The sequence below is a fragment of the Mastigoproctus giganteus genome, chromosome 7, assembly GCF_048544385.1.
Source record: "Mastigoproctus giganteus isolate SK-2022 chromosome 7, ASM4854438v1, whole genome shotgun sequence".
Classification (NCBI taxonomy): Eukaryota; Metazoa; Arthropoda; class Arachnida; order Uropygi; family Thelyphonidae; genus Mastigoproctus; species Mastigoproctus giganteus.
The window spans coordinates 72,070,765-72,085,310 of record NC_143581.1 but is presented as its reverse complement, the minus strand read 5'-3'; the positions used below and the strand labels follow the sequence as shown (position 1 = coordinate 72,085,310).

Sequence of the window (14,546 nt, the reverse complement as noted above, 5' to 3'; positions counted from 1 at the left end):
TAAAAACCAAATAACAAACAAACAAAGCCTGGAAAGCAAGGCAATGGGAATTTCCAGGACTGCTGGGAGTCATAGTGGAACGAGTAAATACATGGGCTGTGTTAGGTAACTAAGAGTAGAAACAGGTGCATGTACACCAATGCTAGGAGTATAGTTAATAAATTTGATAAGCTTGAAGTGCTAGTCAAGACATCAAAGGCTGATATTGTTGGGATATCAGAGACATGGTGTCACACAGACATAAGCAGTGCAGAACTGGAATCTGGGGAGTACAATGTGCACAGAAAGGATAGACAGGACAGGTAGGGAGGAGGGGTTATGCTGTTAGTTAAGAAACATAAAATCTAAGAAAGTGCATCCAATTGATGTGGGTGAACAGCATTAGCATTAGCATTAGCATTAGTAGAGGCATTTAATGCAAGAAAGCAAGATTATGCAGCATCAGCCAAAAAAAAAAGTAACATAAATAAATAAAAATAACCACTTCCACTTCACCCCTCTGTTCGTTCGAAATACCTGTCCAGCTGAGCCTTAAACTTATTTAGGCTATCAACTTCCACGACAAGGGATGGAAGTCTGTTCCACCTACCAACCACCCACTGGCTAAAGGCAAATTTCCGCACATCTATCCTACATCTGTCTTTCCTCAATTTGAATTTATGCCCTCTCAGGTGATTATTCTGAGCAAGAGGAAGAATCCCATCAGCATTGAGCATGCTCAAACCATTCAAGGCTTTGTACACCTCTATCAGATCACCCCGCTGGTGCCTAGTTTCCAGACACTGTAATTTGCAAAACTTAAGCCTTTCTTCGTAAGAGAACCCCTTTGTCCCATTCACCAATCTAGTTGCCCTTCTCTGTACTCGTTCCAGCAGCTCTACATCCTTCTTGAAATGAGGCCTCCAGGCCTGTATACAGTACTCTAGGTGTGGCCTGACCATTGCCTTATACAAGGGAATAATCACCTCCTTATCCCTGCTAGAAAAATTCCTATATATCATTGACAATACACCATGAGCTACTCTTGCAGCCCGTCTGCACTGCTCAGAGAACTTCATATCTGCCTGCAAAACCACCCCCAGGTCCCTTTCATTCTCTACCACTGTCAGTGTAGTACCACAGAGTTGATACGTTGCTCTGGGGTTGCTGTTTCCCATATGTAGTACTTTACATTTGTCAATGTTAAACTTCATTTGCCACCTCGAAGCCCATCTGCTCAACCTTTCCAAATCCTGTTGCAGCAGCATAGTGTCAGTAGTGTCCTTGACAACCCTGCCAACCTTCGTATCGTCTGCAAACTTGGACATTAAGCCTGATATACCATCATCAATATCATTTATAAATACAGAAAACAATAAAGGACCCAATACTGAACCCTGAGGGACTCCACTAATAACATTAGTCCACGATGAGCAGTGTCCACTGATTACCACTCTCTGTCTTCTCCCCCTCAACCACCCCTTTATCCATAGCAGCAGTTTGCCTCCAATGCCACACTGCTCCAATTTGTGCAGCAGTCTTCCATGTGCAACAGTATCAAAAGCCTTTCTAAGATCCAAGTATATAATATCAAAGTTATTCCCTGCATCCAGTTCTTTTGTGACTGCATCATAGTATCCAATCAAATTGGTCAGGCAAGACTTACCCTTAACAAAACCATGCTGTGTCCTAGCTATAACTGAAGTCTTGTCTAAATGATCCTGCAGTGCTTCTTTAACCAGTGCCTCCATTAATTTTCCAGGAACAGAAGTTAAACTCACAGGTCTATAATTACTTGTGTCAGCCTTTGATCCCCCTTTGTGAATTGGGGTCACATTTGTACATCTCCAGTCCATGGGTACCTCCCCTGAGTCCAAGGAAGCTCTCATAATTATGGCTAAGGGTTTGCTTACTTCTTTTGCTGCCTCCTTTAATATAACTGGATAGATCCCATCCACCCCAGGTGCCTTTCTTGTGTTTATCTTCAACAATTTCTCTTCCACTTTGCTCTCAGTAATTACAAGATTCTCTAGCTTACTGCTAGAGTTGAATACACCTCTGGCATTCCCCTCGCTGAATAACTCCTCATGTGTGAATGTTGATGCAAAATATTCATTTAGTTTGTTAGCTACCTGAGCAGGGTCATCAACAGCTGACCCATCGATCTCAAGTGGACCAATCTGATTCATCCCCTTCCTTCTAGAGTTTACATAAGTAAAGAACTCTTTGCTGTTTTTCTTCGCATCCCTTGCCAAGGATCTCTCGTAATCTGCCTTCGCCTGCCTAACCTCCTTTGTAACTTGGTTACAGATCAACTTGTATCTATCATAGGCGTCTGTGTCACGTGTTAATTTGTATGTATCCCATACATTTTTCTTTTCTGCCATATGCCTCATCAGTTCATCTGACATCCATTTAGGCCGAAACCTTGAACAATATTTCTTAGTTGGTATGTAAAACCTAGTAGCGTCCAAGATAAGTTCTTTGAATGCTTCCCATTTTGAATTTGCTGTTGGCAATATCATCAGTTGATCCCACTGTATAGAATTTAAATACTGTCTCAGTCCATTGTAGTCGCCTTTACGAAAGCAATACCCCTTCCCTTTACCCCTAATGGTAGTTACCTCTTTGAGTAACTCCCACTCAGCACACTGTGGTCACTGCCACCAAGTGGTTCATTTATCTGCAGATTCTTAATGCATGAAGAATCACTACTGATAATCAAATCAAGAGTATTACTCCCTCTAGTTGCCTCCCGAACATGCTGATGTAGAAAACAATCATCCAATAAATCCACAAAAGCCTTGCTACTGTGTGAGTGACCAGCCCCCAAATTCCAGTCAATATCTGGGAAATTAAAATCCCCCATTATAAGACTCTCTGATTTACTGCCCCACTCTATTTCTCCGAACAGTTTCTTATTATACTCATCAGAGTCATTAGGCCTATAGCACACTCCTACTCTCAATTTTGATCTCCCAATGCTTATGTCACACCAAACTGACTCGACACTGCACTGTCCAGCGATTTCGACTGGCTTCACTTCCTTGGATTTTATGTGTTTTTTAACTAATAGCATAACCCCTCCTCCCTTCCTATCCTGTCTATCCTTTCTGTAGACATTGTACTCCCCAAATTCCAGTTCTGCATTCCTTATATCTGTGTGACACCACGTCTCTGAAATCCCCACAATATCTGCCTGTGATGTTTTGAGCAATACCTCAAATTCATCAAATTTATTTACTAAACTCCTAGCATTGGTGTACACACAAGTATACATGCACCTGTTCTTTTTCTTATCTACCCTAACACAACCCATGTGTTTACTTGTACCCCAATGATTACCAGCAGTCTCTGAAATATCCTGCATCTTATTTTCCAGGCTGCGGCTCATTCCAATAGAAGCAGTGCAAGAATCACTTTCACCTCTGCCAGTGGCTACTGTTAATCTATTAGTCCTTGTATCCCCCCAATCTAGCAGTTTTCCGACCCACCTAACACTGCCTCGATAGCATCAGCAAACATTCTTGCACCCTTTCTATTTAAGTGTATCCCATCCCTGTAGAAGCAGTCTCTCCTGTTAACAAGTACAGACCAGGCTGCAAAAAATTCTACCCCTTGAGCCCTGCACAATCTTTCCAACAGTGCAATGTTGAGTCTGTTTGGTGTGACATAAGCACTGGGAAAGGAAAAATGAGAGTAGGTGTGTGTTATAGGCCTAATGAATCTGATGAGTATATTGAGCAATTGTGCAGAAAAATAGAGTGGGCCAGTAAATTAGAGTGTCATAGAATGGGGGATTTTAATTTCCTGGATACTGACTGGAATTTGTGGGTTGGCCACTCACACACTAGCAAGGCTTTTGTGGATTTATTGGATGATTGTTTTCTATAGCAGCATGTTCAGGAGGCAATTAGAGGGAGTAATACTCTTGATCTGATTATCAGGGGTGATTCTTCATGCTTCAAGAATCTGCAGATAAAGGAACCAATGGGTGGCAGTGACCACAGTTTGCTGAAGTGGGATTTACTCAAATAGGTAACTACCATCAAGGGTAAAGGAGAGGGTTTTTGCTTTCATAAAGGTGACTACGGTGGTCTGAGACAGTATTTAAATTTGATACGGTGGGACCAACTGATGATGTTACCAACAGCAAATTCAAAATGGGAAGAAATGAAAGCATTAGTATTAGCATTAGCATTAGTAGAGGCATTTGATGCAAGAAAGCAAGCTTATGCAGCATCAGCCAAAAAAAAAAAAAAAAAAAAAAAAACCACTTCCTCTTCACCCCTCTGTTCGTTCAAAATATCTGTCCAGCTGAGCCTTAAACTTATTTAGGCTATCAACTTCTACGACAAGGGATGGAAGTCTGTTCCACCAACCAACCACCTGCTGGCTAAAGGCAAATTTCCGTACGTCTATTCTCCATCTGTCCTTCCTCAATTTGAATTTATGCCCTCTCAGGTGATTATTCTGAGCGAGAGGAAGAATCCCATCAGCATTGAGCATGCTCAAACCATTCAAGGCTTTATACACCTCTATCAGATCACCTTGCTGGTGCCTAGTCTCCAGACACTGTAATTTGCAAAACTTAAGCCTTTCTTCATAAGAGCACCCCTTTGTTCCATTCACTAATCTTCTTACCTCACATACCTTCTCTGTACTCGTTCCAGCAGCTCTACATCCTTCTTGAAATGAGGCCTCCAGACCTGTATACAGTACTCTAGGTGTGGCCTGACCATTGCCTTATACAAGGGAATAATCACCTCCTTATCCCTGCTAGAAAAATTGCTATATATCATTGACAATACACCATGAGCTACTCTTGCAGCCCGTCTGCACTGCTCAGAGAACTTCATATTTGCCTGCACAACCACCCTCAGGACCCTTTCATTCTCTACCACTGTCAGTGTAGTACCACAGAGTTGATACGTTGCTCTGGGGTTGCGGTTTCCCATGTGTAGTACTTTACATTTGTCAATGTTAAACTTCATTTACCACCTCTCAGCCCATCTGCTCAACCTTTCCAGATTCTGTTGAAGCAGCATCGTGTCAGTAGTGTCCTTGACAACCCTGCCTACCTTTGTATCGTCTGCAAACTTCGACATTAAGCTTGATATACCCTCATCAATATCATTTATGAATACAGAAAACAATAATGGACCCAACACTGAGCTCTGAGGGACTCCACTAATAACATTAGTCCACGACGAGCAGTGTCCATTGATTACCACTCTCTGTCTTCTCCCCCTCAGCCACCCCTTTATCCACAGCAGCAATTTGCCTCCAATGCCACACTGCTCCAATTTGTGGAGCAGTCTTCCATGCGCAACAGTATCAAAAGCCTTTCTAAGATCCAAGTATATAATATCAAAGTTATTCCCTGCATCCAGTTCCTTTGTGACTGCATCATAGTATCCAATCAAATTGGTCAGGCAAGACTTCCCCTTAACAAAACCATGCTGTGTCCGAGCTATAGCTGAAGTCTTGTCTAAATGATCCTGCAGTGCTTCTTTAACTAGTGTCTCCATTAATTTTCCTGGAACAGAAATCAAACTCACAGGTCTATAATTACTTGTGTCAGCCTTTGATCCTCCTTTGTGAATTGGGGTGACATTTGCACATCTCCAGTCTGTGGGTACCTCCCCTGAGTCCAAGGAAGCTCTCATAATTATGGCTAAGGGTTTGCTTACTTCCTTTCCTGCCTCTTTTAATATCACTGGATAGATCCCATCCACCCCGGGTGCCTTTCTTGTGTTTATCTTCAACAATTTCTCCTCCACTTTACTCTCAGTTATTACAAGATTCTCTAGCTTACTGCTAGAGTTGAATACACCTCTGGCATTCCCCTCGCTGAATAACTCCTCATGTGTGAATGTTGATGCAAAATATTCATTTAGTTTGTTAGCTACCTGAGCAGGGTCATCAACAGCTGACCCATCGATCTCAAGTGGACCAATCTGATTCATCCCCTTCCTTCTAGAGTTTACATAAGTAAAGAACTCTTTGCTGTTTTTCTTCGCATCCCTTGCCAAGGATCTCTCGTAATCTGCCTTCGCCTGCCTAACCTCCTTTGTAACTTGGTTACAGATCAACTTGTATCTATCATAGGCGTCTGTGTCACGTGTTAATTTGTATGTATCCCATACATTTTTCTTTTCTGCCATATGCCTCATCAGTTCATCTGACATCCATTTAGGCCGAAACCTTGAACAATATTTCTTAGTTGGTATGTAAAACCTAGTAGCGTCCAAGATAAGTTCTTTGAATGCTTCCCATTTTGAATTTGCTGTTGGCAATATCATCAGTTGATCCCACTGTATAGAATTTAAATACTGTCTCAGTCCATTGTAGTCGCCTTTACGAAAGCAATACCCCTTCCCTTTACCCCTAATGGTAGTTACCTCTTTGAGTAACTCCCACTCAGCACACTGTGGTCACTGCCACCAAGTGGTTCATTTATCTGCAGATTCTTAATGCATGAAGAATCACTACTGATAATCAAATCAAGAGTATTACTCCCTCTAGTTGCCTCCCGAACATGCTGATGTAGAAAACAATCATCCAATAAATCCACAAAAGCCTTGCTACTGTGTGAGTGACCAGCCCCCAAATTCCAGTCAATATCTGGGAAATTAAAATCCCCCATTATAAGACTCTCTGATTTACTGCCCCACTCTATTTCTCCGAACAGTTTCTTATTATACTCATCAGAGTCATTAGGCCTATAGCACACTCCTACTCTCAATTTTGATCTCCCAATGCTTATGTCACACCAAACTGACTCGACACTGCACTGTCCAGCGATTTCGACTGGCTTCACTTCCTTGGATTTTATGTGTTTTTTAACTAATAGCATAACCCCTCCTCCCTTCCTATCCTGTCTATCCTTTCTGTAGACATTGTACTCCCCAAATTCCAGTTCTGCATTCCTTATATCTGTGTGACACCACGTCTCTGAAATCCCCACAATATCTGCCTTTGATGTTTTGAGCAATACCTCAAATTCATCAAATTTATTTACTAAACTCCTAGCATTGGTGTACACACAAGTATACATGCACCTGTTCTTTTTCTTATCTACCCTAACACAACCCATGTGTTTACTTGTACCCCAATGATTACCAGCAGTCTCTGAAATATCCTGCATCTTATTTTCCAGGCTGCGGCTCATTCCAATAGAAGCAGTGCAAGAATCACTTTCACCTCTGCCAGTGGCTACTGTTAATCTATTAGTCCTTGTATCCCCCCAATCTAGCAGTTTTCCGACCCACCTAACACTGCCTCGATAGCATCAGCAAACATTCTTGCACCCTTTCTATTTAAGTGTATCCCATCCCTGTAGAAGCAGTCTATCCTGTTAACAAGTACAGACCAGGCTGCAAAAAATTCTACCCCTTGAGCCCTGCACAATCTTTCCAACAGTGCAATGTTGAGTCTGTTTGGTGTGACATAAGCACTGGGAAAGGAAAAATGAGAGTAGGTGTGTGTTATAGGCCTAATGAATCTGATGAGTATATTGAGCAATTGTGCAGAAAAATAGAGTGGGCCAGTAAATTAGAGTGTCATAGAATGGGGGATTTTAATTTCCTGGATACTGACTGGAATTTGTGGGTTGGCCACTCACACACTAGCAAGGCTTTTGTGGATTTATTGGATGATTGTTTTCTATAGCAGCATGTTCAGGAGGCAATTAGAGGGAGTAATACTCTTGATCTGATTATCAGGGGTGATTCTTCATGCTTCAAGAATCTGCAGATAAAGGAACCAATGGGTGGCAGTGACCACAGTTTGCTGAAGTGGGATTTACTCAATTAGGTAACTACCATCAAGGGTAAAGGAGAGGGTTTTTGCTTTCGTAAAGGTGACTACGGTGGTCTGAGACAGTATTTAAATTTGATACGGTGGGACCAACTGATGATGTTACCAACAGCAAATTCAAAATGGGAAGAAATGAAAGCATTAGTATTAGCATTAGCATTAGTAGAGGCATTTGATGCAAGAAAGCAAGCTTATGCAGCATCAGCCAAAAAAAAAAAAAAAAAAAAAAAACCACTTCCTCTTCACCCCTCTGTTCGTTCAAAATATCTGTCCAGCTGAGCCTTAAACTTATTTAGGCTATCAACTTCTACGACAAGGGATGGAAGTCTGTTCCACCAACCAACCACCTGCTGGCTAAAGGCAAATTTCCGTACGTCTATTCTCCATCTGTCCTTCCTCAATTTGAATTTATGCCCTCTCAGGTGATTATTCTGAGCGAGAGGAAGAATCCCATCAGCATTGAGCATGCTCAAACCATTCAAGGCTTTATACACCTCTATCAGATCACCTTGCTGGTGCCTAGTCTCCAGACACTGTAATTTGCAAAACTTAAGCCTTTCTTCATAAGAGCACCCCTTTGTTCCATTCACTAATCTTCTTACCTCACATACCTTCTCTGTACTCGTTCCAGCAGCTCTACATCCTTCTTGAAATGAGGCCTCCAGACCTGTATACAGTACTCTAGGTGTGGCCTGACCATTGCCTTATACAAGGGAATAATCACCTCCTTATCCCTGCTAGAAAAAATTGCTATATATCATTGACAATACACCATGAGCTACTCTTGCAGCCCGTCTGCACTGCTCAGAGAACTTCATATTTGCCTGCACAACCACCCTCAGGTCCCTTTCATTCTCTACCACTGTCAGTGTAGTACCACAGAGTTGATACGTTGCTCTGGGGTTGCGGTTTCCCATGTGTAGTACTTTACATTTGTCAATGTTAAACTTCATTTACCACCTCTCAGCCCATCTGCTCAACCTTTCCAGATCCTGTTGAAGCAGCATCGTGTCAGTAGTGTCCTTGACAACCCTGCCTACCTTTGTATCGTCTGCAAACTTCGACATTAAGCTTGATATACCCTCATCAATATCATTTATGAATACAGAAAACAATAATGGACCCAACACTGAGCTCTGAGGGACTCCACTAATAACATTAGTCCACGACGAGCAGTGTCCATTGATTACCACTCTCTGTCTTCTCCCCCTCAGCCACCCCTTTATCCACAGCAGCAATTTGCCTCCAATGCCACACTGCTCCAATTTGTGGAGCAGTCTTCCATGCGCAACAGTATCAAAAGCCTTTCTAAGATCCAAGTATATAATATCAAAGTTATTCCCTGCATCCAGTTCCTTTGTGACTGCATCATAGTATCCAATCAAATTGGTCAGGCAAGACTTCCCCTTAACAAAACCATGCTGTGTCCGAGCTATAGCTGAAGTCTTGTCTAAATGATCCTGCAGTGCTTCTTTAACTAGTGTCTCCATTAATTTTCCTGGAACAGAAATCAAACTCACAGGTCTATAATTACTTGTGTCAGCCTTTGATCCTCCTTTGTGAATTGGGGTGACATTTGCACATCTCCAGTCTGTGGGTACCTCCCCTGAGTCCAAGGAAGCTCTCATAATTATGGCTAAGGGTTTGCTTACTTCCTTTCCTGCCTCTTTTAATATCACTGGATAGATCCCATCCACCCCGGGTGCCTTTCTTGTGTTTATCTTCAACAATTTCTCCTCCACTTTACTCTCAGTTATTACAAGATTCTCTAGCTTACTGCTAGAGTTGAATACACCTCTGGCTTTCCCCTCGCTAAATAACTCCTGCTGTGTGAATGTCGATGCAAAATATTCATTCAGCTTGTCAGCTACCTGAGCAGGATCATCAACAGTCGATCCATCGATATCAAGTGGACCAATCTGATTCATCCCCCTCCTTCTAGAGTTTACATAAGTAAAGAACTCTTTGCTGTTTTTCTTTGCATCCCTTGCCAAAGATTTCTCGTAATCTCCCTTCGCCTGCCTAACCTCCTTTGTAACTTGGTTACAGATCAACTTGTATCTATCATAGGCTTCTGTGTCATGTGTTAATTTGTATGTATCCCATGCATGTTTCTTCTCTGCCATATGCCTCATAAGTTCATCTGACATCCATTTAGGCCTAAACCTTGAACAGTATTTCTTAGTTGGTATGTATAGCCTAGTAGCTTCCAAGATAAGTTCTTTGAATGCTTCCCATTTTGCATTTGCTGTTGGTAACATCATCAGTCAGTGGGACCGACTGATGATGTTGGTAACATCATCAGTCGGTCCCACTGTATAGAATTTAAATACTGTCTCAGTCCATCGTAGTCGCCTTTACGAAAGCAATAACCCTTCCCTTTACCCCTAATGGTAGTTACCTCTTTGAGTAAATCCCACTTCAGCACACTGTGATCACTGCCACCTAGTGGTTCATTTATCTGCAGATTCTTAATGCATGAAAAATCACTGCTGATAATCAAATCAAAAGTATTCTTCCCTCTAGTTGCCTCCTGAACATGCTGATGTAGAAAACAATCATCCAATAAATCCTCAAAAGCCTTACTAGTGTGTGAGTGACCAGCCCCCCAAATTCCAGTCAATATCTGGGAAATTAAAATCTCCCATTATAAGACTCTCTGATTTACTGGCCCACTCTATTTCCCTGTACAGTATCTTACTATACTCATCAGAGTCATTAGGCCTACACACTCCTACTCTCAATTTTGATCTCCCAATGCTTATGTCAAAGAATTAATCTTGGAAGCTACTAGGCTTTTCATACCAACAAAGAAATATTGTTCAAGATTTAGGCCTAAATGGATGTCAGATGAACTAATTAGACATGTGTGAGAGAGAAGACAAATGCATGGGATACATATAAATTAACATGTGACACAGAAACCTATGATAGATATAAGCTGGTCTGTAACCAAGTTACAAAGGAGGTTAGGCAGTTGAAGGCAGATTATGAAAAATATTTGGCAAAGCACGTAAAGAAAAACAGCAAAGAGTTCTTTACTTATATAAACTCTACAAGGAAGGGGATGAATCAGATTGGTCCACTTGATATCGATGGTTCAACTGTTGATGATTCTTCTCAGGTAGCTAACAAACTAAATGAATATTTTGCATCAACATTCACACATGAGGAGTTATTCAGGAAGGGGAATGCCAGAGGTGAAGTAAACTCTGGAAGTGAACTAGATGATTTTGTAATAACTGAGAGGAAAATGGAGGAGAAATTGTTTAGGATAAACATAAAAAAGGCACCCGGTGTGGATGGTATCTATCCAGTTATATTAAAGGAAGCAGCAAAGGAAGTAAGCAAACCCTTAGCCATAATTATGAGAGCTTCTTTGGACTCAGGGGAAGTACCCATAGACTGGAGATGTGCAAATGTGACCCCAATTCACAAAGGAGGATCAAAGGATGACACAAGTAATTATAGACCTGTGAGTTTAACTTCTGTTCCAGGAAAATTAACAGATGCACTGGTTAAAGAAGCACTGTAGAATCATCTAGACAGGACTTCAGTTATAGCTTGGACACAGCATGGTTTTGTTAAGGGAAAGTCTTGCCTGACCGATTTGATTGGAGACTATGATGCAGTCACAAAAGAACTGGATGCTTTAACTTTGATATTATATTTTTGGATCATAGAAAGGCTTTTGATACTGTTGCACATGGAAGACTGCTGCACATATTGGAGCAGTGTGGTATTGGAGGCAAATTGCTGCTATGGATAAAGGGATGGTCGAAGAGGAGAAGACAGAGAGTGGTAATCAATGGACACTGCTCATCGTGGACTAATGTTATTAGTGGAGTCCCTCAGGGTTCAGTGTTGGGTCCATTGCTGTTTTCTGTATTTATAAATGATATTGACAATGGTATATCATGGTATATCAAGCTTAATGTCCAAGTTTGCAGACGATACAAAGTTGGCAGACGCTACTGACAGTATGCTGCTGCAACAGGATCTGGAAAGGTTGAGCAGATGGGCTGAGAGGTGTCAAATGTAAAGTACTTCATATGGGAAACAGTAATCCCAGAGTAGCTTATCAACTCTGTGGTACCACACTGACAGTGGTAAAGAATGAAAAGGACATGGGGGGAATTGTGCAGGCAGATATGAAGGTTTCTGAGCAGTGCAGATGGTCTGCTAGAGTAGCTCATGGTGTCTTGTCAATGATATGAATACTGTTTGAACTTATGCAGCATCAGCCAAAAAAAAAAAAAAAAAAAAATCACACCATTCCCTCTGAATGCCTGTCCAGTTCCTCCTTAAATTTATTCAACCTATCAACTTCCACAACGACAGATGGAAGATTGTTCCAGCAATTAACCACCCGCTGGCTAAAGGCAAATTTCCGCACATCTATTCTACATCTGTCCTTTCTTATTTTGAATTTATGACCCCTTAGGTTTGTAATCTGAACAAGTGGAAGCATTCCATCAGAATTCAGCATGCTCAAAACGTTCAAGGCCTTATATACCTCAATCAGATCATTGCACAGGTGCCTAGTCTCCAGCCACTGCAATTTTCAGAACTTAAGCCTCTCTTGGTAAGAGGATCCCTTCATCCCCCTCACCAATCTTGTTGCCCTTCTCTGTACACGTTCAAGCTAATCTAAATCCTTCCTAAAATGAGGCCTCCAGACCTGTACGCAGTACTCAAGGCGTGGCCTGACCATTGCCTTCTATAGAGGGACAATCACCTTTTCCCTACTAGCAAAATTCCTATATATCATTGACAAAACCCCATGACCTGCCCTGGCAGCCCGTCTGCATTGCTCAGAAAACTTCATATCTGACTGCACTATTACTCCCAGGTCTTTTTCATTTTCTACCATCTTAAGTGTAGTACCACACAGTTGGTACGTTTCTCTAGGGTCACTTCTACCCATATGCAGTACTTTGCATTTGTCAAGGTTAAACTTCAGTTGCCACTTCTTAGCCCATCTGCCCAAATTATCCAGATCCTGTTGCAGTAGCACACTGCCATTTCTGTCATTAACAATCCTGGCAACCTTTGTATCATCTGCAAACTTCGACATTAAGCCTGATATACCTTCATCAATATCATTGATAAATATACAAAACAACAGTGGACCCAACACCGAACCCTGTGGGACTCCACTAATAACATTAGTCCACGAAGAGCAGCGCTCATTGATTACCACCCTCTGTCTTCTCCCACTTAACCATCCTTTTATCCATTGTTGCAACTTACTCTTAATACCATTCTGCTCCAATTTGTACAATAGTCTTCCATGCGCAACAGTGTCAAAAGCTTTCCTGAAATTCAAATATATGATATATGAAAATTATTTTTTGTATCCAGTTCCTTTGTAACCACATCATAATATCCTATCAAATTTGTCACACAAGACTTTCCCTTAACAAACCCATGCTGTGTCTGAATTATTGCTGCAGTCTTGTCTAGATGATCCAGCAATGCATCTTTAACCAGTGACTCCATTATTTTACCCGGAACAGAAGTTAAACTAACTGGTCTGTAATTACTCGTGTCACCCTTCGATTCCCCTTTGTGAATTGGGGATACATTTGCACATCTCCAGTACGTGGGAACCTCCCCTGAGTCCAAGGATGCTCTCATAATTATGGATAAGAGTTTGCTTAATTGCTTTGCTGCCTCCTTTATTATAACTGGATAGATCCCATCCACCCCAGGTGCTTTTCTTATGTTTAACTTCAACAATTTCTCCTCCAGTCTGCTCTCAGTTATTACAAAATCATTAAGTACCGTGCTACAATTTGATAACCTTCTGCCATTTTCAAATGATTGTCCATATGAGGACCATCTTAAAAGATGCGGACTGAAAAATCTGAGGCTACACAGCTCAGGAGTGACCTGAGAGATTTATTTAAGACCATTAAAAGACTAAGCAGAATAAATGATGAAGATATATTTGAGTTGTCAAGTAAAAGTGGAGCAACAGATGATTAGATTTTATAAGTTCACTTTTGGGCAGTGTGTTGTAGATTCATTTTGAAAAATTACTTCCCAAGATAGTTGAGGTAGGAGTTCAGGGCAAAACTGCAGTTACTTTTATTTTTGGCTGATGGAGAGTTAGTTGTTTCTATCAATGCATCATTTGGTCTGATTAATACTAATACTAGCCATTACTGTCCTTTTATTGGCAAAACTACACCAAATGTTCAAATGCAAGGATACAGCACGTCTGAGTTAATATTGTTTGAGTTCATGTGAACACTAAATAACCACTAAATACAATGATGTTCTTTTATTCTGTCTATCAGGTAACTTCCTTTGATCCCATGTGGCCATACTGTAGTAGAAACAGCAAATTTATTTATTATACATATAATACACTTATATACAAATAGAATGAACTTACCTCATCAAGTCTGAACATAGTGAGGATGAAAATAACAATCATAATGTTGACTCCAATAAACAGATTAATACAAAAGAGCACCATGAAGGCAATACTGGCTTCATTAAATAGTTTTTCCATTAGGTACATCAGTGGTGTTGTAGAAAACCTAAAAATTAAAATAAGAATTTTAGTGTAATATTTTTATGCAAGAGAAATATGTGACTATTATTTTCCTCCAATACATATTATACATTACCCTCCAATATATATCAGAGGGCCATCAGTGGTTTTCATACATTAGCATTAGCATTAGTCGAGGCATATGATGCAAGAAAGCAAGCTTATACAGCATCAGCCAAAA

The 14,546-nt window shown here is 41.0% G+C and overlaps 1 protein-coding gene across 5 annotated transcripts in view; it reads right to left on the bottom strand.

Annotated features, from left to right (window-relative positions):
• LOC150082988 (uncharacterized) overlaps nt 1-14,546 on the bottom strand; it is a 1,785,507-nt gene that overhangs the window by 262,852 nt on the left and 1,508,109 nt on the right. For all 5 annotated transcript variants that reach the window (XM_090377722.1, XM_090377724.1, XM_090377725.1 and 2 more), the window contains one exon: nt 14,204-14,351. In XM_090377722.1, coding sequence (XP_090233848.1) covers nt 14,204-14,351 — 148 coding nt within the window. The remainder of the gene's footprint in view (nt 1-14,203; nt 14,352-14,546) is intronic.